The 26833-nt window shown below is 44.9% G+C and overlaps 1 protein-coding gene across 2 annotated transcripts in view; it reads right to left on the bottom strand.

The window, feature by feature from the left end:
- LOC114817725 (killer cell lectin-like receptor subfamily B member 1B allele B) overlaps nucleotides 1-26833 on the bottom strand; it is a 122879-nt gene that overhangs the window by 22317 nt on the left and 73729 nt on the right. Inside the window, exon 5 of one of the 2 annotated variants that reach the window (XR_005661009.1) lies at nucleotides 24486-26497. Coding sequence is in view for 1 of the 2 variants with exons in the window: in XM_039914587.1 (XP_039770521.1) it covers nucleotides 2592-2679 (88 nt within the window). In the remaining variant the exon portion in view is untranslated. Of the gene's footprint in view, nucleotides 1-2591; nucleotides 3861-24485; nucleotides 26498-26833 lie in introns of those variants that run through there. The other variant, XM_039914587.1, reaches the window with a different exon arrangement.

The raw sequence follows: 26833 nt of genomic DNA, 5'->3' as shown, positions 1-26833 counted from the left end.
CACTCAATAAATATGAACGATTATCAACTAAATTTGTTCATTTTGTAGCAGAACCCGAACTTGATAACCTCACAAATTTCATTTTACATGTTAACCAATCAATCAGTGGCATTTACTGAGCACTTAGTATGATCAGAATGCTACACTAAGCACTTGGGAAAATGGAATACAACAGTGTTAGCAGACACATTGACACCTTCCCTGTTAACTAGGATGTCGTGTGCCATTCCTAAAATTAAAGCCCCTGGTTCTAAGAATTATCTAGGCAGTGGCCAGATAAAATGCAGCAATATTTCTCTCCATAAATGAGAAAAACAAAAAAGCAACACTGACTTCCAGCCAGAGAGAAATTTAGAAGGGCAACTGCCACAGGGCTCTTCTAAGCTGTTGTCCCTAACCTGGGTGGGCCACGGCTTTGATCATGTAATGGTATTATTTATGGTGTTACATTATTTTTCTATAGAAAACATTTACTCTATTGTATTCTCCTAAGCACATAGTACAGTTCTCTGCACACAGTCAAAGCACAGTAAGTACCATTGAGTGGCTGTTTACCTTGCTGATCTCCTACTGCAACCCAGCTGGTGTACTTCACTCTTCTAATTCCAGCTATTCATTTTACTCTGATCTTGTCTGACTTGCCACTGGCCCCTTGTCCATGTCCTCCCTCTGGCCTGGAACTCCCTTTGCCTTCATATCTGACAGATAACCACCTTCCTCACCTTCAAAGCATTACTAAAATTGTATCTCCTACAAGAGCCCTTTCCCAGCCAAACCTGCATTTCCCCTACTCCCTCTCCCTTCTGAATTGCCTATGCACTTGGATCAGACCCTTTAAAGCACTCAGGGAATGTGTCTAACAACTTTGATGCGTTGTACTTTCTCAAGTGCTTAGTGCAGTTCTCTACTTACAGCAAATGCTTAATAAATACCATTAATTGATTGATGTTTACCACTTTCTGCCCCATAGCACTTATGTACATGTCCATAATTTATTTTACCATCTCCCCTGCTAGACTGTAAGCCCCTTATAGGCAGGAAACATGTCTATCAACCCTGTTGTGTTGTTGTCTTCCAAGGACTTAGTAGTGTACTCTATGCACAGTAAGTACTCAATAAATACCACTGATTGATGGAAGATTAGGGCCCAGGGCTGGTTTGAAAAGCAGCTTATGAATTAGTTAATCCAACATGTAACTGCCACTATTCTTACATAACAATAATCTTATTCCCTCATGATGGCAAATGGTTAATCCAAAATGCTTTTAGAGATCTTTTAGAGAAGCGGTGTGGCTCAGTGGAAAAAGCCCGGGCTTAGGAGTCAGAGGTCATGGGTTCAAACCCCAGCTCTGCCACTTGGCAGCTGTGTGACTGTGGGCAAGTTACTTCACTTCTCTGTGCCTCAGTTCCCTCATCTGTAAAATGGGGATTAAAAAATGTGAGCCTCATGTGGGACAACCTGATGACCCTGTATCTACCCCAGTGCTTAGAACAGTGCTCTGCACATAGAGAAGCAGCATGGCTCAGTAGAAAGAGCCCGGGCTTGGGAGTCAGAGGTCATGGGTTCAAATGCCGGCTCTGCCACTTGGCAGCTGTGTGACTGTGGGCAAGTCACTTAACTTCTCTGTGCCTCAGTTACCTCATCTGGAAAATAGGGATTAAGACTGTGAGCCTCATGTGGGACAAACTGATTACCCTATACACCCCAGCGCTTAGAACAGTGCTCTGCACATAGTAAGCGCTTAACAAATACCAATATTATTATCATTATTATTACCTAGATGTATATATCTGAATGGATGAGAAATCTTTACAAATCAGGAAACATGCATAATTCCACTCATTCTTCCTGAATATGGAGACTTTTGAAAGTCTCAATTATTTTATAGTCTCTAAAGTACAATTCTGCTTCTAGCAATAGTCCCTTGAAAATAGTTTTGATAGAAAAGAAACCTCCCTGCTCAAGGATCAGGGCAGTTTGTACATATTAAAAAAAGCTCACGTCTTTTATCTGAATCTGCAAAGAGCATTTCAGTTCCTCATGCTCTGGGGAAATATCTTGTTAAAAAAAAATGATGGAAAAATTTTAAATACTAACTAGTGATCATTATATTTTGTTGGTAAAATATCCTGCTGCTCTATATTTTCCTATATATCAGGCCTATATATAAATTCCTGTTTAAATTCTAGAATTCATCAGAAATTATTAGATTCAGAACATGCTCATTTTATGGCTAAACATGAATTTCAAAATTGCTTCTCACTCACTCCTTCACACCAAATAAGATATTTTAAGATGGAATTAAACTCAACACAGAGCTAATTAGCACAAAATCTCCATGGACCACATTAAATTAAGCTTCCAAAACATACAGCAACAAAATGCAATTTAAAAAGCATTTCACCCCTTCATAAAGTAAGATACTTTTAGATTAAATAAACCTTAACATTAAAGTAATTAGAACCAAATCCAATTTAAACAAAATTAAGAACTGTATTTTTGAAAATCTTTGCAGTCACTGCCAAAGAGTCATTTCAAACCTTTGCTATTTAGCAGAAAAAAAGTCATGAAAATAATGAGGTGATTTTACCTGGAGAAGGATGATCACGTTTTCTCTTGGGAGCAATCTTAACATCCAAGTAGGTGACTTCACCCTCCATGGTTGAAGGCCAATTCATAGCCCATCTTTCCTTACCACTCCCCCTCCCAACCACCTGCTCAGTCCTGCCCTGCTCACTGTTCCGAGCCTGGGACCCTTGGTAGGTTGAAATGAGTTACAGGACATCCGCTGGCTTCTCTGTTTCCTTTCAAGTTCACCCTTCAGCCTCTCCTAATAGTGTCTCTGCTGTGAGAGGAGTGTTGGGAGACCCATTCCAGCTCCATCGTCTGGATGTTTGCTAAGAGAGGCAGGGTTTAATTGCTTTTACCAATTCTGGTCAGGGTCTGAGTGAAAATTTACACCTAAAGTTGTGCTCTGCCAGTGTTTCCTATCTCCCTCACAGGATGGTTTTGTGGTTTAAAACTAATGTGAAGTTTGCATTTCCATCTCCATGTAGTTTCCATTGGAAATATTCACTGTTAGCTCACTAGCAGTTCACTTGCATGGATCCACTCAACTAGAGAAGGAACAAAGAAAGTCAGAGTCACAAACACTGATCTACCACAGGGAGGGTTAATCACAATTCATTATGGGACCAAGAGCAGCAGGATGGATGACATATGCTTACTGGGAGAAGCTGCCCTTCCAAATAGGTCTTCTCCCCACCTAGCCATTCCACTTCCATCACTGAGCTCAACCTCTCTTTCCTCTGCTCTCTCAGTGTCCTTCTCTCGGGCCCCATCTTCTGTAGCTGTAGCTATAGCAAGCCGTGTTGATCTGGACTAATTAGTCAATACTGTTTGACCCTGTTGGACAATTTGCAGGAGAAGGAACCAAACATGGGAAGTGAGCACATTTCCAGCTTCCCAACTTCGTGTTTGGGCTTCACACTGAGTGAGCAGCCACATCCACCCTTCACCCACTGCCAAGGGCTAACTGGGAAGTGTCTACACCACCCAGCCAAGGTGTTCTGTCTGGACACTGCTCTGGCTGGAAAGACCTATAGTCAGGGCTCCAGGGCCCATTGGCTCCTGGTTGAGGAGTGCTGCTGTGACTGCTGACAGCTCTCTGCAGACTGCTCTATGGCTTGCTTGACCCTGCTTACCACAGGGCAGCTCTCAACTCGTGCCTCCCACACTGTCTGATGCAAGGTCATCCGTTCTGCCTGATGGAATACTTCCCTGATTCCCTCAGAAGTAATAATAACAATAATAATGGCATTTGTTAAGCACTTACTATGCTAAGCAGTGGGGTGGAAACCAGCAAATTGGGTTGGATGCAGTCCATGTGCCACGTGGGGCTCACAGTTTCAGTCCCAGAGAAGTGAAGTGATTTGCCTAAGGTCACACAGTAGACAAGTGGTGGAGTTGGGATTAGGACCCGGAATTAGTACTCATGACTTTCCGAGTCCCAGGTCCATGCTCTATCCACTACACCATGCTGCTTCTCTAGAAGTAGCAGGAATAATAATTTCAGTAGTAGTAATAGCAATAATTCCTCTCTCAGTGTCGCATCTGGAGAGCTTCCTGTACTCTACAAGTCTTGATTACAGGAGGGAGAGTCAAGCAGAGGCATGCCCATCCCCTTCCTAGCTTGGGCAGTGGCTAGGGAGTGGAAGGCAATCTGCTACAAGTCAAAATTCACCCGTTCTGGGCAAGGAGCAGCATGGGAGAGAGTCGAGGGTGGAGACTCAAGTTTACTGCATAAAAGGAGGCAGTGGTAAACAACTTCTGTATTTTTACTAAGAAAATTCTACTGATACACTACCAAAACAATTGCAGGGGGAGGTGGGGCATCTGGGGAGAGATGTGTCCACGGCATTGCTATGGGTCAGAGATGACTTGATAGCATAAGATGAGTACCAGGAACATTAGCAGCAAATAGAAATCATAGTAGCAGAAGTAGCAGTAGTAGTAATTGTAGTAGAAACAGTAGTACTAATTATTAGGCTCCAATTTGATGCAGTATACTGGACTAAGTGCTTGGGAAAGTACAACATGGAGAAGTGACACATTCTCTGTCCACAAAGAGTGCACAGTTTAGTAGGGGGAAACAGACTTAAACTAGAGTTGAACTAAACTCTTAACTAAAATAGCTTATAACTAGACTTATCAAAATGAATAATTGAATGTGCAATCAATCGAGAAACATCTCTACACAAATGTGATGATTAGCATGAATAAATAGCTGTGCTGGAAGTGGCTAATACGTTTTTACAATTTGGGGTGTTTGAGGTGTTTGAAGGCTTCTGCAGGGAGGTGGGATTCCCTGTCAGACCTGGGAAGCTTCAGATTTCTTCTCACAACTAGCTAAGAAATGTTGGAGGGAGAAGAACAGCTCATCTCTCATGCCAGTCGCATATTAGACACATTATGGGCCATACTCTGCAAGAAGTACAAGTGAACAGAAATGTTTGGTTGCATATTTAGCACAGAATGAGCACTCATTAATGGCCATAATTAGTCTTAAACGTTCTTTCCATGTTCATTCTTTGCATGTTCTTTCCTACTGAAATCAAAACACCTCCTGGAAGTCTTCCCTGACTAAATTGTCATCTCCCCACCTCCTGCATCCCTCCTTTCTGCATCACCAATGCACTTAAGTCCATACCCCCGAAGCACTTAGGCTCTCATCCCTCCCTCTTTCCCACAGAACTTTTGTACATAACCTTATACTCTGTTGTTTCCTCTACCTTTGATATATTATAATGTTTATTATAACCCCCATTAGATTATAAGCTTCTTGAAGATAGGGCTCGTGTCTACCAACTCTATTATATTGTGCTCTCCCAAAAGCTTCTCACAGTGCTCTGCACACTGTAAAGGCTTAACATATGCCATTAATTGAATTATTACACTAAGCATGAGTGGGAGGAAGGGGAGCGGTTGAGGTTCTGTTGAGGTTCTGTGAGAGCTGGTGCAGAGAATGAGATGGTTGGATAAGATTGTGTAGGAGGGAGTGATGATTTCTGCAGGTGTGAAAAGCAAAGGGGGTGGGGGTAGGGAGGAAAACATGCCAGCTAGCGCCCGAGGGCTTTACATGTGGATCCATATTATTCTCTATCAGTTCCGCCAGATGCTGTGATCACCTGATAATTGGCTCTGCTCCATTTTTGGTGATCTAGATGTTACTTTTGGCTTTTCCCATTCTTGGATCAGCCCCAAGCTCTTACGCATTCACACCCACACAGTAGCACTTTTGTACATAGTTTCTCACTCTACTGTTTCCTCCCACTATAATTTATTTTAGTGCTTGTCTCCCCTACTAGATTTTAAGATTCTTAAGGGAAGAGCTCGTGTGTTAATTCTATTGTACTCTTCCAAGTGCTCAGTAATAATAATGTTGGGATTTGTTAAGCACTTACTTATGTGCAGAGCACTGTTCTAAGCGCTGGGGTAGACACAGGGGAATCAGGTTGTCCCACGTGGGGCTCACAGTCTTAATCCCCATTTTACAGATGAGGTAACTGAGGCACAGAGAAGTGAAGTGACTTGCCCACAGTCACACAGCTGACAAGTGGCAGAGCTGGGATTCGAACTCATGACCCCTGACTCCAAAGCCCGTGCTCTTTCCACTGAGCCACGCTGAGCCACGCTGCTTCCACGCTGCTTCCACGCTGCTCAGTACAGTTCTCTGTACACTGTGATTGCTTAATCTATGGATTGATCATTTTATCAAGTATGAATTATGACATTATCTTTCTTGCCATCCATCTCTGCACCAAACAAAAACTCCCTATTTTTGGCTTTAAGGCAATCAACTCTCTCGCTTCTACCTTACTTCACTGATCTCCTACTACAAGCCAACTTACACACTCGGGTCCTCTAACACAAGCTTTCTCACTGTAGTCTTTTTTGATGCCGAACGCTTGACCACATCCTCCTTCTGGTTTGTAAGTCCCTACCCCTTAATATCTGACAGACCACCACTCTCCCTATCTTCAATAACTGTGGTATTTGTTCAGTGCTTACTATGTTCCAGGGCTATATTAAGTCCTGGGGTGGTTACAAGCAAAGCCCCCGTCCCACATGTTGCTCATAATCTCCATTTTATAGATGAGGTAACTGAGGCACAGAGAAGTTAAGTGACTTGCCCAAGGTAAGCAGGCAAGTGGCGGGGCTGGGATTATAACGCAGGTCCTTCTGTTGCTTAGGCCCAGACTTTATCCATTAAGCCATGCTGCTACTAGTATTACTTCTCCTCCAAGAAACCTTTCTTGACTAAGCCCTTACTTCCCTGTCTAAGCCCTTCCTTCTGTGTCAGCTGTGCACTTGGGTCTGTTCCCGTTAACCACTTTACTATTCACCCCACCCTCATCACCACAGCACATATGCTTGTACTCTGTTGCTTCCCTTACCTGAAATTTATTTTAATGTCAGTCTCCCCCCCTAGTACATAAGCTCCTTATGAGCAGCAATTACCTACACCTACTTATTTGTATTGTACTTTCTGAAGCACCCAGCATAGTGCTTGACTGTTTAATTGTTTGATTGATTAATTGATTCACACTGGGCTCAGAAGAACCAGTGGGCATTGATAGGGGAGGGCAAGAGTGGTGAGAGAGAGGAGAACCTGCTCAGTGCTGGCAAGGTGACCATTTGGGGCCTATCCCTATGTGGAAGCAGCCCCAACCAATGCCCACCACCTCCACCCCTGCTTTCCTCCCCACAATATCCAGACCCTGTTAGCCCATCTCCAGCCCAAGGGAGCAATGTCCGGCTAGCTCGACTCAGGACTCACAGCATCAAATGTCTCCACTTTTTCCACAAAGGATGCCCAGAGACACTTGATTGTGTCCCTGCTTCAGCTCTTTGTGTCCCTGCTTCAGCCACTCCCTGCTTTCCCACTCTGACTCTCCTCTGAAACCAAAATTGAAACCAACAGGCATGATCTCCCTAAAATCTCCCCTGCTGCTCTCCAGTCTCTTCCTCCTCCTGCCCCTTCTTCAACTCTCCCATCTTTCCCAGCAGTATCTCAAGAGGCGATCTACTGTCTTCTCTCAAAATCCAACCCCTCCACCTATAGCTCTTACCCCACCCCTTCGCACCTTATCGAAGCACTTGCCCTCTCCTTCTTTCCCTCCCTGACTGCCATCTTCAAAACTGTCTTGAGCAAATTGCCTACACTTGCTGTCTCCAGTTTCTCTCCTAAATTCTCTCATTTTCATTCCATAGTATTTATTGAGCGCTTACTATGTGCACAGCACTTTACTAAGCGCTTGGAATGTACAATTTGGCAACAGATAGAGACAATCCCTTCCCATTGACGGGCTTACAGTCTAATCGGGGGAAACCGACGGACAAAAATAAGACAACTTAATCGCAATAAATAGAATCAAGGGATGTACATCTCATTAACAAAATAAATAGGGTAACAAAAAGTATATACAAATGAGCACAGTGCTGAGGGGAGGGGAAGGGAGGGGGGAGGAGCAGAGGGAAAGGGGGGGAAAGGGGCTTAGCTGAGGGGAAGTGAAGGGGGGGCAGAGAGGGAGCAGAGGGAAAAGGGGAAACTCAGTCTGCGAAGGCCTCTTGGAGGAGGTGAGCTCTCAGTAGGGCTTTGAAAAGGGGAAGAGAGTTAGTTTGGCAGAGGTGAGGAGGGAGGACATTCCAGGACAGCGGGAGGATGTGGGCCAGGACAGCGGGATAGGCGAGACCGAGGGACGGTGAGGAGGTGGGCGGCAGAGGAGCGGAGTGTGCGGGGTGGGCAGTAGAAAGAGAGATGGGAGGAGAGGTAGGAGGGGGCAAGATGATGGAGAGCCTTGAAGCCAAGAGTGAAAAATTTTTGTTTCGTGTGGAGATTGATAGGCAACCACTGGAGGTTTTTAAGAAGGGGAGTGACATACCCAGAGCGTTTCTGCAGGAAGATGAGCTGGGCAGCGGAATGAAGAATAGTCTCTCTAGGCTTCAAGGCTCTAAATCACCTTGCCCCTTCCTACCTCTCCTCCCTTCTCTCTTTCTACCGCCCACCCCGCACACTCCGCTCCTCTGCCGCCCACCTCCTCACCGTCCCTCGGTCTCGCCTATCCCGCTGTCGACCCCTGGGCCACATCCTCCCGCGGTCCTGGAACGCCCTCCCTCCTCACCTCCGCCAAACTGATTCTCTTCCCCTCTTCAAAACCCTACTTAAAACTCACCTCCTCCAAGAGACCTTCCCAGACTGAGCTCCTCTTCTCCCTCTACTCCCTCTACCACCCCCCCTTCACCTCTCCGCAGCTTAACCCTCTTTTCCCCCCATTTCCCTCTGCTCCTCCTCCTCTCCCTTCCCATCATCTCAGCACTGTACTCGTCTGCTCAACTGTATATATTTATTACCCTATTTGTTTTGTTAATGAAATGTACATCGCCTTGATTCTATTTAGTTGCCATTGTTTTTACGAGATGTTCTTCCCCTTGACTCTATTTATTGCCATTGTTCTTGTCTGTCCGTCTCCCCCGATTAGACTGTAAGCCCATCAAACGGCAGGGACTGTCTCTATCTGTTGCCGACTTGTTCATTCCAAGCGCTTAGTACAGTGCTCTGCACATAGTACGCGCTCAATAAATACTATTGAATGAAAGAATAGACTGGAGCAGGGAGAGACAGGAGGAAGGGAGATCAGAGAGAAGGCTGATACAATAATCCAGCAAGGATATTATGAGTGCTTGTACCAGTAAGAGAGCCGTTTGGATGGAGAGGAAAGGGTGGATCTTGGCGATATTGTAAAGGTAAGACCGGCAGGTCTCGGTGACGGACTGGATGTGTGGGGTGAATGAGAGCTGAGTCAAGGATGACACCAAGGTTGTGGGCTTGAGAGACGGGAAGGATGGTTATACCATCCACAGTGACAGGGAAGTCAGGAGAAGGACAGGGCTTGGGAGGGAAGATAAGGAGCTCAGTTTTGGACATGTTGAGTTTTAGGTGGTGGGCAGACATCGAGGTGGAGACATCCTGGAGGCAGGAGGAGATACGAGCCTGAAGGGAGGAGGAGAGAACAGGGAGGAGATGTAGACTTGTGTGTCATCTGCATAGAGATGATAGTTGAAGCCGTGGGAGCGAATGAATTCACCAAGGGAGTGAGTGTAAATAGAGAACAGAAGGGGGCCAAGAACTGACCCTTGAGGAACCCCTACAGTTAGTGGATGGCGGGGGGGGAGGAGGAGCCTGCGAAGGAGACCGAGAATGAACGGCCAGAAAGATAAGAGGAGAACCAGGACATGACGGAGTCTGTGAAGCCAAGGTGAGATAAGGTGTGGAGGAGAAGGGGATGGTTGACAGTGTCAAAGGCAGCTGAGAGGTCGAGGAGGATTAGGATAGAGTAGGAGCCATTGGATTTGGCAAGAAAGAGGTCATGGGTGACCTTAGAGAGAGCAGTCTTGGTAGAGTGGAGGGGACAGAAGCCAGATTGGAGGGGGTCCAGGAGAGAGTTGGAGTTGAGGAATTCAAGGCAGCGAGTGTAGACGACTCATTCTAGGAGTTTGGAAAGGAGGGGTAAGAGGGAGATAGGGCGATAACTGGAAGGGGAAGTGGGGTCGAGAGAGGATTTTTTTTAGGATGGGGGAGATATGGGCATGTTTGAAGGCAGAGGGGAAGAAGCCATTGGAGAGTGAGCAGTTAAAGATAGAAGTTAAGAAGGGGAGGAGGGAAGGGGCGATGGTTTTTATAAGGAATGGGGTCTGAAGCACAGGTGGAGGGGGTGGCACTTGCGAGGAGGGAGGAGATCTCCTCTGAGGATACTGCAGGGAAGGATGGGAAAGTCGGGGAGAGGGTTGGTGAGGGGAGGAGGCAGAAGGGGGAGGGGTGACTTTGGGGAGCTCAGACCTGATTGTGTTAATTTTTGTGATGAAGTAGGTGGCCAGATCATTGGGGGTGAGGGATGGGGGAGGGGGAGGAACAGGGGGCCTGAGGAGAGAATTAAAAGTCTGGAACAATTGACGGGGGTGACGGGCTTGGATGTCCTTGATATCCTCCAATCTGGCTTCCACGCCCTCCAATCTGGCTTCTGCCCCCTTCACTCAACAAAACTGCCTTTTCAAAGATCACCAATGATCTCCTTCTTATCAGATCCAAAACCCTTTTCTCCATCCTAATCACCAAGGAGGTCCTCCTTGACCTCTCAGCTACTTTAGATACTGTCCATGCCCCTTCTTCTGGAAACATTATTCATTCATTCATTCAATAGTATTTATTGAGCACTTACTATGTGCAGAGCACTGTACTAAGCGCTTGGAATGTACAATTCAGCAACAGATAGAGACAATTCCTGCCCAGTGAAGGGCTTAAAGTCTAATCGGGGGAGGCAGTCAGACAAAAACAATAGCAATGAATAGAATCAAGGGGATGTACATCTCATAGGTAATAAAAAATATATACAAATGAGCGGATGAGCACAGTGCTGAGGGGAGGGGAAGGGAGGGGGGAGGAGCAGAGGGAAAGGGGGGAAAAGGGGGCTTAGCTGAGGGGAGGTGAAGGGGGGGCAGAGAGGGAGCAGAGGGAAAAGGGGAAGCTTAGTCTGGGAAGGCCTCTTGGAAAAGGTGAGCTCTCAGTAGGGCTTTGAAGAGGGGAAGAGAGTTAGTTTGGCAGAGGTGAGGAGGGAGGGCATTCCAGGGCAGCGGGAGGATGTGGGCCAGGGGTTGATGGCGGGATAGGCGTGAACGGGGGACGGTGAGGAGGTGGGCAGCAGAGGAGCAGAGCATGCAGAGTGGGCAGTAGAAAGAGAGAAGGGAGGAGAGGTAGGAGAGGACAAGGTGATGGAGAGCCTTGAAGTCTAGAGTGAGAAGGTTTTATTTCGTGCAGAGGTTGATAGGCAACCACTGGAGGTTTTTAAGAAGGGGAGTGACATGCCCAGAGCATTTCTGCAGGAAGATGAGCTGGGCAGCAGAATAAAGAACAGACCTTAGCTTCAGTGACGCTGTCATTCTCCACCCCCTTGGAGAACTCATTCATTTTTATGGCTCCTATTATTCCCAAATCTACATTTCCGGCCTTGATCTCTCTCCTTTTCTGCACTATCACATTTCCTCCAGCCCTCAAAACACCTTTACTTGGATCTCCTGCTGACACCTCAAATTTAGCAAGTCCAAAACATGCTTATTTTCCCACCCAAACTATGTCCTCCCACTTACTTTCCTGTCACTGTAGACAGCACCACCATCTTTTCTGACTCACAGTTCTGTAAACTTGGCATTATCCTTGACTGATCTCTCTCTTTCAACCCATGAATTCAATCTATTACCAAATCCTATTGCTTCAACCATCAAAACAATGCTAAAACCTGCCCTTTCCTTTCCATCCAAATGACTTCCACTTTAATCCAAGCACCTACTTACCTTATCCCTATCAGCTCCCTTGCTGACCTCCCTAATTCCTGTCTGTCCTCACACTCCAGTCCATACTTCATTCTGATGCCTGCATCATTTTTCTAAAAACTCATTCAATCCACATTTCCCTTTTCTTCAATAACCTCCAGTAGTTGCGCATCCTCCTCCACATCAAACAGAAACTCCTTACCATTGACTTTAAAGCACTCAATCACTTTGCCCTCTCCTACCTTATTCTTACTACAACTCAGCCTGCACACTTCAATCCTTTAATGCAGTGGGCTCACAGTACCTCTATGTCAGCTATTTCAAAGATGACATCCTGTCTCTAGCCTGGAACACACTCCTTCTTCATATCCATCAAGTGATTACTCTCCCCACCTTCAAAGCTTTATTAAAAGCATATCTTCTCTAAGTACCCTTTATTTGCTCCTCCCTCAGTCCCACAACACTTATGTACATATCAGTAATTTTTTTATTTGTATTAATATTTGCCTCCCCCCTAGACAGTAAGCTTATTGTGAGTTTTGTCTTGTGCTGTCGAGTCATTTCCAACCCATAACGCTGCCATGGACACATATCTCCCAGAATGCCCCACTTCCATCTGCAATCATACTGGTAGTGTCTCCATAGGATTGTCTTGGTCGAAATACGGAAGTCGTTGATCACTGTCTCCTTCCGCACAGTCAACTTGAGTCTCTGCCCTCAACTCTCTCCCATGCTGCTGCTGCCCAGCACAGGGGAGTTTTGACTTGTAGTAAATTGTCTTCCACTTGATAGCCACTGGCCAAGCTAGGAATGGAATGGGTATGCCTCTGCTTGACTCTCCCTCCTATCGTCAAGACTGGTAGAGTACTACCAGTTTCCTGCAGAAACGATCTGGGCATGTCACTCCCCTTCTTAAACGTGGCGCAGTGGAAAGAGCACGGGCTTTGGAGTCAGGGCTCATGAGTTCGAATCCCAGCTCTGCCACTTGTCGGCTGTGTGACTGTGGGCAAGTCACTTAACTTCTCCGTGCCTCAGTTCCCTCATCTGTAAAATGGGGATTAAGACTGTGAGCCCCACGTGGGACAACCTGATTCCCCTATGTCTACCCCAGCGCTTAGAACAGTGCTCGGCACATAGTAAGCGCTTAACAAATACCAACATTATTATTATTATTATTAAACAACTCCAGTGGTTGCCTATCGACCTCCGCTCCAAACAAAAACTCCTCACTCTAGGCTTCAAGGCTCTCCATCACCTTGCCCCTTCCTACCTCTCCTCCCTTCTCTCTTTCTACCGCCCACCCCGCACACTCCGCTCCTCTGCCGCCCACCTCCTCGCCGTCCCTCGGTCTCGCCTATCCCGCCGTCGACCCCTGGGTCACGTCCTCCCGCGGTCCTGCAACGCCCTCCCTCCTCACCTCCGCCAAACTGATTCTCTTTCCCTCTTCAAAACCTTACTTAAAAATCACCTCCTCCAAGAGGCGTTCCCAGACTGAGCTCCTCTTCCCCCTCTACTCCCTCTGCCATCCCCCCTTTACCTCTCCGCAGCTAAAGCCTCATTTTCCCCTTTTCCCTCTGCTCCTCCACCTCTCCCTTCCCATCCCCACAGTACTGTACTCGTCCGCTCAACTGTATATATTTTCGTTACCCTATTTATTTTGTTAATGAATTGTACATCGCCTTGATTCTATTTAGTTGCCATTGTTTTTACGAGATGTTCTTCCCCTTGACGCTGTTTAGTGCCATTGTTCTTGTCTGTCCTTCTCCCCCGATTAGACTGTAAGCCCGTCAAACGGCAGGGACTGTCTCTATCTGTTGCCGACTTGTTCATCCCAAGCGCTTAGTACAGTGCTCTGCACATAGTAAGCACTCAATAAATACTATTGAATGAATGAATGAGTACTAGAAACTCTCCAGGTGTGACCCTGAGAGGGGTTATAGTGGGTAATATAACTCTATTATATTTTATTTCCCCAAGAGCTTTCAAGAGCTACCTGCACACAGTAAGTGCTCAGTAAATGTGATAGACTGATTGATTAATCCTCTGTCGCCCCCATTCTTCAGTGCAAATCCAACATGTGTCAATTAGACAAGAGCAATTTCCACCCTCTGTCTGTGGCAACTCTGTGCCTGGATGGGAAGGAGAAAGCCCAGGAAATGATCTGTATAGTGGAAGAGCCTAGAGTGGAGGATGAGCAGTGGAGGAGGAAGTTAGGAGCAGGGATGAGGGGGTGGAATGGAGACCCTGCTGGCAGAACTTGATATGGATGGGAAATCTTGAGGTGGAAAGAGCCTTTGTGTTTAGTTGCCTGTTCCTGCCCAGGACAGCTGGCATTTTGAACTGGGTTTCAGCACCTCCTGCCTCCCCCACCTTTGGCCTGCACCATCCTATGACCTTGAGGATTGCACCCCAAATAGTGTGGAAGCATCTGAGGTACAGCTAGCCAGTCCTACTTCTAATGGGCTGGTTCCTTGGAGCATGGGGAAATGTATCTTCCCCAGATATGCTCTATGGATAAGATTTTATCAGAACATGAATCTCATACAGAGTTTGGAGATTAATGAACATAACTGATTTTAATTAGTATTTAATATTGAACAAATTAGGCAACAGCTGTAAATAAGCTCCCGATTTGCTTCTCTCCCTAAAGCTGAAGCTTCTACAATAAGGGGAAAATTCCCCAGCAACTACAACACTTAGGTCTTTCTGCAGTGTGACATTAGACAAGCCTCTTACCTTTTCTCTTAGCATCTGTAAAATGGGGATTGTTCTCCCTAAGCCTTAGACTGTGAGTCCCATATGGGACATAGACTGCCTGACCTGATTATTTTGTGTCTATCATAGTGCTTAGCACAATGTTTGGCAATAGTAAGTGCTTGACACATGAAACCTAGAATGATCTAGGGCTTTTCCCCCAATTAGCTAGATTCTCTCTTGTTTCCCTCATCTTCCAGCTGGTGCCATCAAGTAAATGATTGACAGCTTGGATAAATGAGTTTCCCCTCAGGGAGGTGGTGCTCAGGAATAAGTGGCAAAGTAGAAAACGGAAGAGGAGTCATGGCCTAATGGAAAGAACATTGGCCTTGGAGTCAGAGGACCTGGATTCTAATCCCAGCTCCTCCATGTTCCTGCTGTGTGACCTTAGGCAAGTCATTTAACTTCTCTGTGCCTCAGTTACCTCATCTGTAAAATGGGGATTAAAAAAGTGAGCCTCATGTGGGACAACCTGATTACTTCTGATACTCAGCCCACCACCATCCCACAACACTTATATACATATCCACCTGTAATTTACTTTAATATCTATCTCCCTCTACAGTCTATAAGCTCATTGTGGGCAGGAGTCATGTCTACCAACTCTATAGTTTTGTAGGTTTTTTTAATGGTAAGTGTTAAGTTCTTACTATGTGACAGGCACTCTACTAAAACCTGAGATAGACACAAATTAATCAGTTAGACATAGTACCTGTCCCACATAAGGCTCTCGTCTTAATCCCCATTTTCCAGATGAGGTAACTGAGGCACAGAGAAGTTAAGTGACTTGCCCAAGATCACACAGCAGACAAGTGGCAGAGCCAGAATTAAAACCCAAGTCCTTTTAACTCCCAGGCCTGTGCTCTATCCACTAGGCCATGCTGCTTCAAATGTAACTCTTCAAAGTGCTTAAGTGCTCTGCACATGGTAAACATTCAATAAATAGCATTGCTTGACTCATATTGGTGCCCAGGTTTATAAAGCTAAGGAACATGCTGACTCCATTGTGATCTGAGATTTTCAATCTGTCTTTCTTCTTGCACTGCTCAAACAAACCACATTCTTTTGCTGTTGTTAAGGCTGTGGTTGGATTCCAGAGCAGTAACTATCTTCAAGAATACAGGTGTGAGAGCTGACTAAAAATTACCAGAATTACTCACTATTTTTCATTTCCACCAAAATTTCAGCTAGAATCATTCCAGACAGACTATTGCAGAACACACTCTCTTCTTCCATGAAGCATAAGGCTTCAGGCTAAAATATAGCACTGTGGGCATGATCCTTATGATAATGAATAATAATAATTATGGTAATTATTAAGGACTCTCTATGTGTCAATCACTGTTCTAAGCACTGAGGTAGATACAAGTCAATCAGGTCAGAATTGGTCCCTGACCCACAAGGAGCTCACAGTGTAAGTAGAATTCTCAATTTAGAGATGAAGAAACTGAAGTACAGAGGATTCACTGACTTACAAAGCAGACAAGTGGTAGAGCTGGAATTAGAACTCAGTTTCTCTGACTCCCAGGCCTGTGCTCTTTCCACTATCCACTATACCATATTGCTTTAGACTGTGAACCCCATGTGGAACAGGGACTTAAGTCCATCCTGATTTAGTTGTATTCCTGAGATCCAGAGGCCAGAATGGGTCCTCTAGATAATGGGGATCGAAGGAAGAAGGCAGTGCTGACTATGTTTGGTTTGGTCTCTCATTGTTCCCTCTCTCTCCTGAGTCGAGCATTCTCTTGCTCCAAGTCAATCTATCAATCATATTTATTGAAATTTTACTTTGTGCAGAATACTATTCTAAGTGCATGGGAGAGTACAATATAACAGAGTTAGGCATTCTCTGTCAAAAACAAGCTTAGATGTTAGAAGGGGAGATAGACATAAATAACAAATAAGTAACTTAAATAACAGATATGTAACTTAAATAACAAATATGTACATAAGTGCTATGGGACTGAGGAAAGGGTGCATATAGGGTGGGAATCCAAGTGCAAGGGCAACATACAAGGAGTGGGAGAAGAGGAAATGAGGGCTTAGTAGGGGAAGGCCTCTTGAAGGAGATGTAATTTTAATTAGGCTTTGAAGGTGGGGAAGGTGATATGCTGTCAGATAGGGGGAGGGAGGGCATTCCAAAGCTAGAAGTAGGATGTGGGCAAGGAGTCGAAAATGATAAAGAAGAAATTGAGGTACAATGAGTAGATTGGCATAGTAGGTCTCCTCCCTAAGCATTTTGTCATGCTCTTTCAGTGTTACTGCCATGCCTGATTGCTGAATAAATACTTTTTGTCACATACATATTTCTTCTCTGCCTGCAATTGGCCCCAGAGATCTTTAATACCGAGGATCAGACCCTGCATGACTGCAGCCTTTTTAAAAAAATCAAGTTGGGATCTAAATATTCCGCTAACCAGAACTTTCCCTCTTCCCAAGACCAATCCTGGGGTTCTTCAAAAGGACCACTCTCCTCTAGATCTGCCAGACTAAAAATCCTGAATGCACAGCAGTCCCAAGTAATGCATTCTGCTCACCCATTGTATCAGTCAGTCAGGTCGACATTCAGACCTGCCAACTGTACCAAGATGCTGCTAATTCCAAGATGAGGCTGAACCTAATAATGAGTCAGTTTCTGGGATAAAGTCCTACTTGCTTCTTCCTAGCCTGGACACTTGTTATGGGAGAAGGATTATGTCCAATCTGATTATCTTGTATCTATCTCAGTGCTTAGAACAGTGCTTGGCACATAGTAAACACTCAACAAATATAATTATTAATCATAATAATAATAGTTATTATTAATATAATAAGAATTCATTTGGGTCAGACATTGTGCTTTCAGTGGGCAATCAGACCTTACTTTCCATCTCCATGAACAAATAATGGGATAGCCCACCTCCATCTGGCAGACCCACCCAGAACAGCTCCAAATTAAGCTTTTTATGCTCAATTTCCTCTGCCCCTGCTTTAATGTTTTTTCCTAAGTTAGTTTTGGAGCGATTCCTTTTTTTAGTTTACCTTTTGACTTCTACCATTCACGATGGCTCAGGATATAAGTCACTTTTCATGTAAACTCGGCTTCACTTGGCTTCACTGACATTGTATTCACCTGATTCTCCTCACCTGCCTGGCATTCATTCTCAGTCTCCTTCACTGGCTCCTCCTCTGCTTCAACTCCTACCTGTGGGGGTCCTTCAGGTTTCATGAAATTCTGGGACCCCTTCTATATTCCATCTACACCCACTCTCTTGGAGAACTCATTCCCTCACGTGGCTTCAAATACCACCTCAACCACCTTCAACCTACCACCTGAAGACACCCAAATCTGCATCTCCAGCCCTGATCTCTGTCCCTCTTTGCAGTCTCGCATTTCCTCCTGCCTTCAAGACATCTCTACATGGATGTCCTCCTGTCATCTTGAACCTAGTATGGGTAAAACTGAACTTCTCATCTTCCCACCCATACCCGGTCCTCCTTCTCACTTTCCCACCACTATAGATAGCACCACTGTCCTTCTTATCTCACAAGCCCAAAAACTTGGCACTATTTTTCACTCCTCTCTGTCATTCAACACATATATTCAAACCATCACTAACTCCTGTCAGTTCTACCTTCACAACATTACTAAAATCCACTTTCCTCTCCATCTAAACTGCTACCACGTTAATACAAGCACTTATCCTACCCCGCCGTGATTATTGCTCCTTGCTAACCTCCTTGCCTCCTTTCTTTCCCCATTCCAGTCGATACTACACTCTGGTTCCTGAATAATTTTCCTTCAAAAACGTTGAGACCATGTTTCCCAACTCCTCAAGAAACTCCAGTGGTTATCCATCCACCACCAGATCAAACAAAAACTCCTCACAATTGTCTTTAAAGGATTCCATCACCTTGCTCCCTCCTACCTCACCTTACTACTCTTCTACTACAACCCAGCCCACTCACTTCATTCTTCTAATACTAACCTTCTCATTGAACCTCTATCTCATCTATCTTTCCACCAACCCCTTGCCCTTGTACTCCCTCTGGCCTGGAACACCATCTCTCCTCAAATCCAACAGACAATTACTCTGCCGCCCTTCAGAACCTTATTGAAGCACATCTACTCCAAGAGGCCTTCCCTGAAATAAGTCCACCTTTCATCTTGTCTCACTCTCTTCTATGTTTCCCCTCCTTGCTGTCTTGATTTATCCCCCCTCCCAGCCCTGTAGAACTTATGTACATATTTGTCATTTATTTGTATTATCTCTCTACTGCTCCACACTGAAAGCTTGTTGTGTGGGCAGGGAATTTGTCTGTTTATTGTTATATTGTACTTCCCCAAGCACTTAGAACAGTGGTCTGCAAGTATTTGCATCTCTTACTGTAGTACATTCTCCTCACAGGTCCCACCTAGTGCAGCTGTGTTGTGGTGAGTGGATCTAGGAGAGACTGACTCCGCTCTAGAATATCAATGTTTAAGATCCTGCCTTGCAAGCTGATGGTGAGGGAAGCCCCAAAATGACACTGATGGAACTGTGGAAGTAGTTGACTGCGACATCTGTGCAGATTTCACAGCTATAGAGAAAGTGGACAGCCAACTCACAGCTCTGTAGACATTTCCTTTCATCTAGACTTTAATGTTTTATGGCATTCTCATTCTGTTTGATAGCCTCCCAAGTAATGTGCTGACCTTAGTAATTCAATTTTCTACTTCCTTTTCTACTGTTATGTTAGCAAGCATCCTGTTGCCTTGATAACAGAACATTCATTCATTCATTCAATAGTATTTATTGAGCACTTACTATGTGTAGAGCACTGTACTAAGCGCTTGGAATGTACAAATCGGTAACAGATAGAGATAGTCCCTGCCCTTTGACAGGCTTAAAGTCTAATCAGGGGAGACAGACAGACAAGAACAATGGCAATAAATAGAATCAAGGGGAAGAACATCTCATTAAAACAATAGCAAATAAATAGAATCAGGGTGATGTATATCTCATTAACAAAATAAATAGGGTAATGAAGATATATACAGTTAAGTGGACGAGTACAGTGCTGAGGGGATGGGAAGGGAGAGGGGGAGGAGCAGAGGGAAAGGGGGAAGAAGAGGGTTTAACTGTGGAGAGGTGAAGGGGAGGTAGAGGGAGCAAAGGGAAAAAGGGAGCTCAGTCTGGGAAGGCCTCTTGGAGAAGAAGAGTTTTGAAGAGGGGAAAAGAATTAGTTTGGCGGAGGTGAGGAGGGAGGGCATTCCAGGACCGCGGAAGGACGCGGCCCAGGGGTTGACGGCGGGATGGGCGAGAACGGGGGATGGTGAGGAGATGAGCGGCAGAGGAGCGGAGCATGCGGAGTGGGCAGTAGAGAGAAGGGAGGAAAGGTAGGAAGGGACAAGGTGATGGAGAACCTCGAAGCCTAGAGTGAGAAGTTTATGTTTTGCGTGGAGGTTGATAGGCAACCACTGGAGGTTTTTAAGAAGGGGAGTGACATACCCAGAGTGTTTCTGCAGGAAGATGAGCCAGGCAGCGGTGTGAAGAATAGACTGGAGTGGGGAGAGAGAGGAGGAAGGGAGATCAGAGAGAAGGCTGAGACAGTAGTCTAGCCAGGATATTACGAGAGCCTGTAGCAGTAAGGTAACCATTTGGGTGGAGAAGAAAGGGCGGATCTTGGCGATATTATAAAGGTGAGACCGGCAGGTTTTGGTAACGGATTGGATGTGTGGGGTGAATGAGAAAGCCGAGTCAAAGATGACACCGAGGTTGCGGGCCTGAGAGATGGGAAGGATGGTCGTACCATCCAACGTGATAGGGAAGTCAGGGAGAGGACCGGGCTTGGGAAGGAAGATGAGGAGCTCAGTTTTGGTCATGTTGAGTTTTAGGTGGTGGGCAGACATCCTAATGGAGACGTTCTGGAGGCAGGAGGAGATGCAAGCCTGAAGGGAGGGGGAGAGGACAGGGGCAGAGATGTAGATCTGTGTGTCATCTGCATAGAGATAATAGTTGAAGCCGTGAGAGCAGATGAGTTCACCGAGGGATTGAGTGTATATGGAGAACAGAAGAGGGCCAAGAATTGACCCTTGAGGAACTCCAACAGTTATAGGATGGGAGGGGGAGAAGGAGCCTGCGAAGGAGACTGAGAATGACCGGCCAGAGAGACAAGAGGAGAACCAGGAGAGGACGGAGTCCGTGAAGCCAAGGTGGGATAAAGTGTGGAGGAGAAGGGGGTGGTCGACAGTGTCAAAGGCATCTGAGAAGTCAAGGAGGATTAGAATAGAGTAGGAGCCATGACAGCAATTAGTTCTGAGTTGCCAAAACATATTTTGGACTGCACATATAGCTCCCTTGAAGCCTTTAGGTTTGTAATTTACCAGTTGGATTTGCTGTGTTATTTTAGGGTTTCCTCTAGGACTCAGTCATTAATAATTATTAATCTCAATTATTAATAATAATTATTATTATAATGACAGAATTTTTTTAAGCACTTACTATGTGCCAAGGACTGTTCTAAGCACTGGGGTAGATATAGTCTAATCGGGATGGGCACAGTCCCTGTCCCACATAGGGCTCACAGTCTTAATCCTCATTTTACAGAAGAGGTAACTGAGGCACAGAGAAGTGAAGTGACTCACCTAAGGTCTGAACCTCCACCAGACAAGTGGTGGAGCTGGGATTAGAATCCAGGCCCTTCTGACTGAGTTCTAATTGAACAAAACTTTCCAGCTTTGCTCCATCAGGTAATGGATCAGAAGGGCATCCTTGACTTTGACTTGGTCAGCCTTGCCATCTTGAAGTGGCCTTGGAATTTTAATGAATTTTTCTAGGCAGACCAATTCACTAAGTCGCTCCCAGTGTCCTCCCCTCCTGATGGTGTTGAATGCTATCATAAGATCTATAGAAACTACGGTGAGGTCTTGTTGCAGCTCCATACCAGGCTCCTATATCTGCCAGGCTCCTGTATATGACAGGCTGCAAAGATCAAGTCCACTGTGCTATATTGACATCTAAAGCCACAATGTGATTCTGGGAGTGTTCATGTGAGTACATTCTGTTCTTTAGTAGTGGAAAGTTTTTATGGTGGAAAGCTTTCTATAAACTTCTTTCCTATCTGGAAAAAGGGTGTGTGCAAGACTCCTTATTTTCTGGCCCTCAGGTCATTATAAACTTCCTTAAATCCCAGCTCTTCACTCAATTCCCATTCCGCACATGGCTGTGCTCCAAATGATGTTATCGGAAGTGTTTGATATTCTTTATAAAATAGCTTTCCACCTGGAAGGGGTCCCTAGAAGGGAACTGTTTGTGTATTCTAAGGGTTTCAGAAACTTTTATCATATTTACTCTCATAATTGCCAACTTTTGGTATAACTTTTACCATCTAAAAACTGAGGAGGGGCTATTATGTTGAAAATTAAGCCTAGCATTAAGGGTGGGATAGGAGAAAAAAGAGAAGAAAAATAAGAGAAAAAGAGAGAAAGAAGAGAAAGTTAAGAGGTTACTGGATACTATGTTTCTTAGCTCTATTACAGTATCCCAAGGACTGCATGCAAATAATTCTCCCTCCCCTTTCCTCTTTCTATCCCAGAGGTGCATGTCTCTGAGAGTTTTGACCCTTCTCTTCTTCCTACCACAGCCAGGGCCTCTGTCGCTCCTTACAAAAACAATCTTTTATTTCCCTTTAAAATCAGGGTTGGAAGGAATTATGTGTTAGAAGCAGTAATGTGATTGACTATGGTAATTCTCTAGATGAAGGCCTAGCCTAATCTGAACCCACACCCTGGCCTCAAAGACTAGCCCTGAAGCTGACTCCTTTCCTCCTGCTGCCACTTCCTGCCACCTTGGTGCTCAGGGCATTAGGTGACCATGAAGACCAGGGTGTAGAGTGAATTGTTGAACTTTGTTAGGCTGTGACTACTAGAAGTCCAATGGAGACAATGGAGGCAATGGAGTCTCCAATATCACTGGCTGGGTCAAGCTCCTGGGCCCAGGGAGCGATCCCTATGGGACAATGGAGGAAGCCACCTGATCTCTGAATCTGTGGGAGGGAGTTGGGATTTCCAGGTGATATTTCTCTTTGTCACTGCATGGTCTTCCCACCAGGATATGAAGGATTTTTAGAGCCACCATCTGACAGCTCTCTCCCTTGCATTTTTGCTCTCTCATCCACTAAACTCTTTGCTTCTTCCAAGTCCTCCTCTTAACTGACCCTTACTCCTGTCTCACCAGCTTCCAACCCCTTTCTCATCATCTCCCCCCAGCCTGGAACTTCCTTCCCCAAACAAATCTGACAGATCTCATCCCTCTCCACCTTCAAAGCCCCCCTCAATTCCCAGCTCTTCCAATAAGCCTTACCCATTAATCATCTATACCCTGAGTCATATCAACCCCAACACATGCCACTCACACTCACATTCCCAACTCCCTCCCACAGATTCAGAGATCAGGTGGCTTCCTCCATTGGCCCATATGTCTGTGTATGTGAAAATGTGTACTCATTTGCAGCATATATATGCATATTTCATTGGCTTATTCAACCTATTTAATCTAATTTCACTACTGATAAAGGTTTTCATTTCTTTCTCCCTTGAGAATGTAAGCTCCTTTTGGACAGAGAATCTTGTGCCTCCCAGGCACTTAATTACGGTGGACTGTACTCAGTAAGTGCTCAATAAATACCATTACTGTTACAGATACTTCCCATTCACCCTGGTTATTGGTTGGGCTCCAGAGCCCAGTGAAGACTTTCCTACTGAAGTAGACATTGGAGAGTTTTGAAGGCTGAAGTCTTCCCGACCTTCTCTTCCAAGGCCTTTTTGTCAGTCCTAGTCTGGTTATAGACCAGGGAGAGGTAACCACCTGGGAAACCTATGATTAGGTGGATCAGTGGACAAGACTAACAATCACGTTTACAGTTGTTCTCTGCTCCCATCACTGGCTCCCCGTGGAACCCAGATGTGATGCTCAAGTCGATACTTGAGCCTCAATTTTCCCTTCCCAAAATGGGATAATAATTCCTGTCTTTTCACTATCTCACAAGGATAACTTGAAGCAAAAGAAGAGATGACGTCAATCCTAAGCTTCTGAGTCCAAGGTAAGGGTGGCAAAGAATGTCTTCAACTCCTCTCTTTTCCTTGATCTGGGAGATCCTGGGACACTCCTGCAAGTTTGAGGAGCAGGAGTAACCAGAATCCTGGAAATGCCCTGGGAAGAAACAAAGGTCTGTTTCCATGGTGAGAAGTGGAAACATTAATTCAATAGTATTTATTGAGCGCTTACTATGTGCAGAGCACTGTACTAAGCGCTTGGGATGAACAGGTCGGCAACAGATAGAGACGGGCTTACAGTCTAATCGGGGGAGATGGACAGACAAGAAATAGAGTCAATAAATAGAGTCGAGGGGAAGAACATCTCGTAAAAACAATGGCAACTAAATAGAATCAAGGCGATGTACAATTCATTAACAAAATAAATAGGGTAATGGAAATATATACAGTTGAGCGGACGAGTACAGTGCTGTGGGGATGGGAAGGGAGAGGTGGAAGAGCAGAGGGAAAAGGGGAAAATGAGGGTTTAGCTGCGGAGAGGTAAAGGGGGGATGGCAGAGGGAGTAGAGGGAGAAGAGGAGCTCAGTCTGGGAACGCCTCTTGGAGGAGGTGAGTTTTAAGTAGGGTTTTGAAGAGGGAAAGAGAATCAGAGAAACATTCTACATTCAAGGAGGTAAACAGGAAGACTGAAGAAGTGGAAACGTTCTGCATGCAAGTAGGTAAATAGGAAGACTGCAGACTCTCTACACCAGGAAATCCAGCCTCAAGAAAGTTCTGAGGGAAGTTTTTTTTTAAAGCTTTTCTAATGTGTCAGAGGGGTCTGCTCACCTTAAGATAAGCTGCAGGCCAGGATCCTCACAGATATGGGTGGAAATTTCTGGAAGCCTCTGTTTTAAATCCTGGGGTAGCTGCAAGTCCATCAGGTCAGACACAGTTCTTGTCCCACATGGGGTTTGCAGTCTAGGTAGGAGGAAGAACAAGCATTGAATTTCATTTTACAAGTGAGGAAACCGAGGCAAAGAATGATTTGAATGATTTTAGTAATTTAAAATAGATACAGATGTTGAAGGTGGAGCTAGTTTAAGAAATTAATTTGGTGGATTTTACCCAAATAGCTACAGACTAGGCCAGTATTAAGCATGAAGGAGAAAAAATACTGATGCATTAAGTGACTTGACCCACATCATACTGCAGGCACCTGGCAGAGCCAGGATTAGAATCCAGGTCCTCTGACGCCTAGACCTGTGCTCTTTCCACTACACCATACTGCTCTATAAATTTGTAGAATGTTCATAAGCCATATTCAGTTCAGAATAAGTAAAACTTTTCAAGATATTGAGAACTATATATATTTTGCTATGATATATTCAAATTTTGAATGATTTTAGTAATTTAAAATAGATACAGATGTTGAAGGTGGAGCTAGTTTAAGAAATTAATTTGGTGGATTTTACCCAAATAGCTACAGACTAGGCCAGTATTAAGCATGAAGGAGAAAAAATACTGATGCATTTAAAAAATCATTCCAAGATCACTTTGCATTAGAAATGCTTTACAGCACAGCTAGTTGCCAACCCACATGCTATGAAGAATTTGAAGAGAATAACTGTGGCCTTTATTTAACTGAATTGCAAAATCTTGTTGGAACCAGAAGATGCAATTCCAAACCCCAGGGATTGGGGAAGGAAGATGGAGAGAGAATCTGTCTGACTTTCCCCAACCTGCTCACTTTCCACGCTCTCCTCCCTGATAAACAAAACTGTTACAATAGGGAAGGAAATGGGAGAGCCAGTAAGAGTGGAGCTGTGAGAATTCCACCACAGCTCACCTGACTACATATATGCCCTGCCTCAATACCAATACCATGAGTTGGATTTTCTACGTCCTGATTTTAGCACTATACAGCCAGGACTGTGGTGGCAGCAATGATGGAGTCATTCTCCAGGAGAGGATGGGTCATAGCCTGGATGCTTCCAAGAGCCCTTCTCCATCCAAACTGTTACCACTCGAATCTGGGTATTTATTTCCTGCCTTGAACTACTGTATCTTCTCCCTTGCTGACCTCCCTGCCTCCTGACTGTCCCCTTTCCAGTCCATACTTCATTTTGCTGCTTAGGTCTTCTTTATTGAATACTCACTTTATCACTTAGAACACTGTACTAAGCACTTGGGAGAGGTCTGTAATTTATCTTTATATCTGTCTACTCTGTAGACTGAAAGCTCCTTGTGAAGAGGGATCATATATAAAAACTTTGGTGTATTATACTTTCCCAAGCACTTGGTGCAGTGTTCTGGGTGTTCAATACAGTTGGTTGACGTGGTAGCTGTCCTCAGTGAGTTTATAATCTACCATCTCCCAAAGAGGTGTAGCATAGAAACCACCCAAGTAGGAGCTCATAGCAGTCCATGCAACTTTATTCCAACTCTTTAATAATAGTAATGATAATAATTCTGGTATTTGTCAAGTGTTTACTGTGTGCCAGGCACTGTACTAAATGCTGGAATGGATCCAAACAAATCAGGTCAATAGGTCCAGGTGCTGAGCATTTTTTGCCTACACATGTGGTCTTTTTGCTTTGGTCATTTACATATTCCCTCCCCCAGGAGTCACATTGCACAAATCCTCCATGGTCTTCCATTGGTTGCTGGGTCATCCATCCACTCTCACAGCCAGTCAGGAATCAGCACCATCAGCACCCTCTCCTCCAGGTGGGGCACAATGGGATCCATCATCTTGGGTTCACTGCTACTACACAGCACTAGGCATAGGTGAGCACAATACTGGAAAATATGCTGGTCATCTCAGCTGAGAAGAAACTCATGTTCACTTTGCAATGTGACTAGGAGGGAGAGAAGAGGGAGGACAAGGTGGGGGCAAAGTGTCAGAAGGAGGAGGGGGAGGAGGATAGATGATATATAAGCATATACTTCAAAGAAAGATATACTTCACCCAGACACTTTCCATTTCTCTTTTGTTGTCTCATCTAATGGAAGATACCAAGAGATTGATTAGTGAGGAGGAAGTGGAAAGAACATGGGTCTGTGAGTCAGAGGACTCGGGTTCTAATCCTCATTCTGCCATTTACCTAAAACCTTGGGTAAGTTACTTAATTTTACTATGTCTCAGTTTTCTCATCTGTAACATGGGGATTAAATACCACTATCTCCAAATTAGA

This window comes from Ornithorhynchus anatinus, chromosome 17 (assembly GCF_004115215.2).
Source record: "Ornithorhynchus anatinus isolate Pmale09 chromosome 17, mOrnAna1.pri.v4, whole genome shotgun sequence".
NCBI lineage: Eukaryota > Metazoa > Chordata > Mammalia > Monotremata > Ornithorhynchidae > Ornithorhynchus > Ornithorhynchus anatinus.
This window is presented reverse-complemented; position numbering and strand designations above follow the sequence as displayed.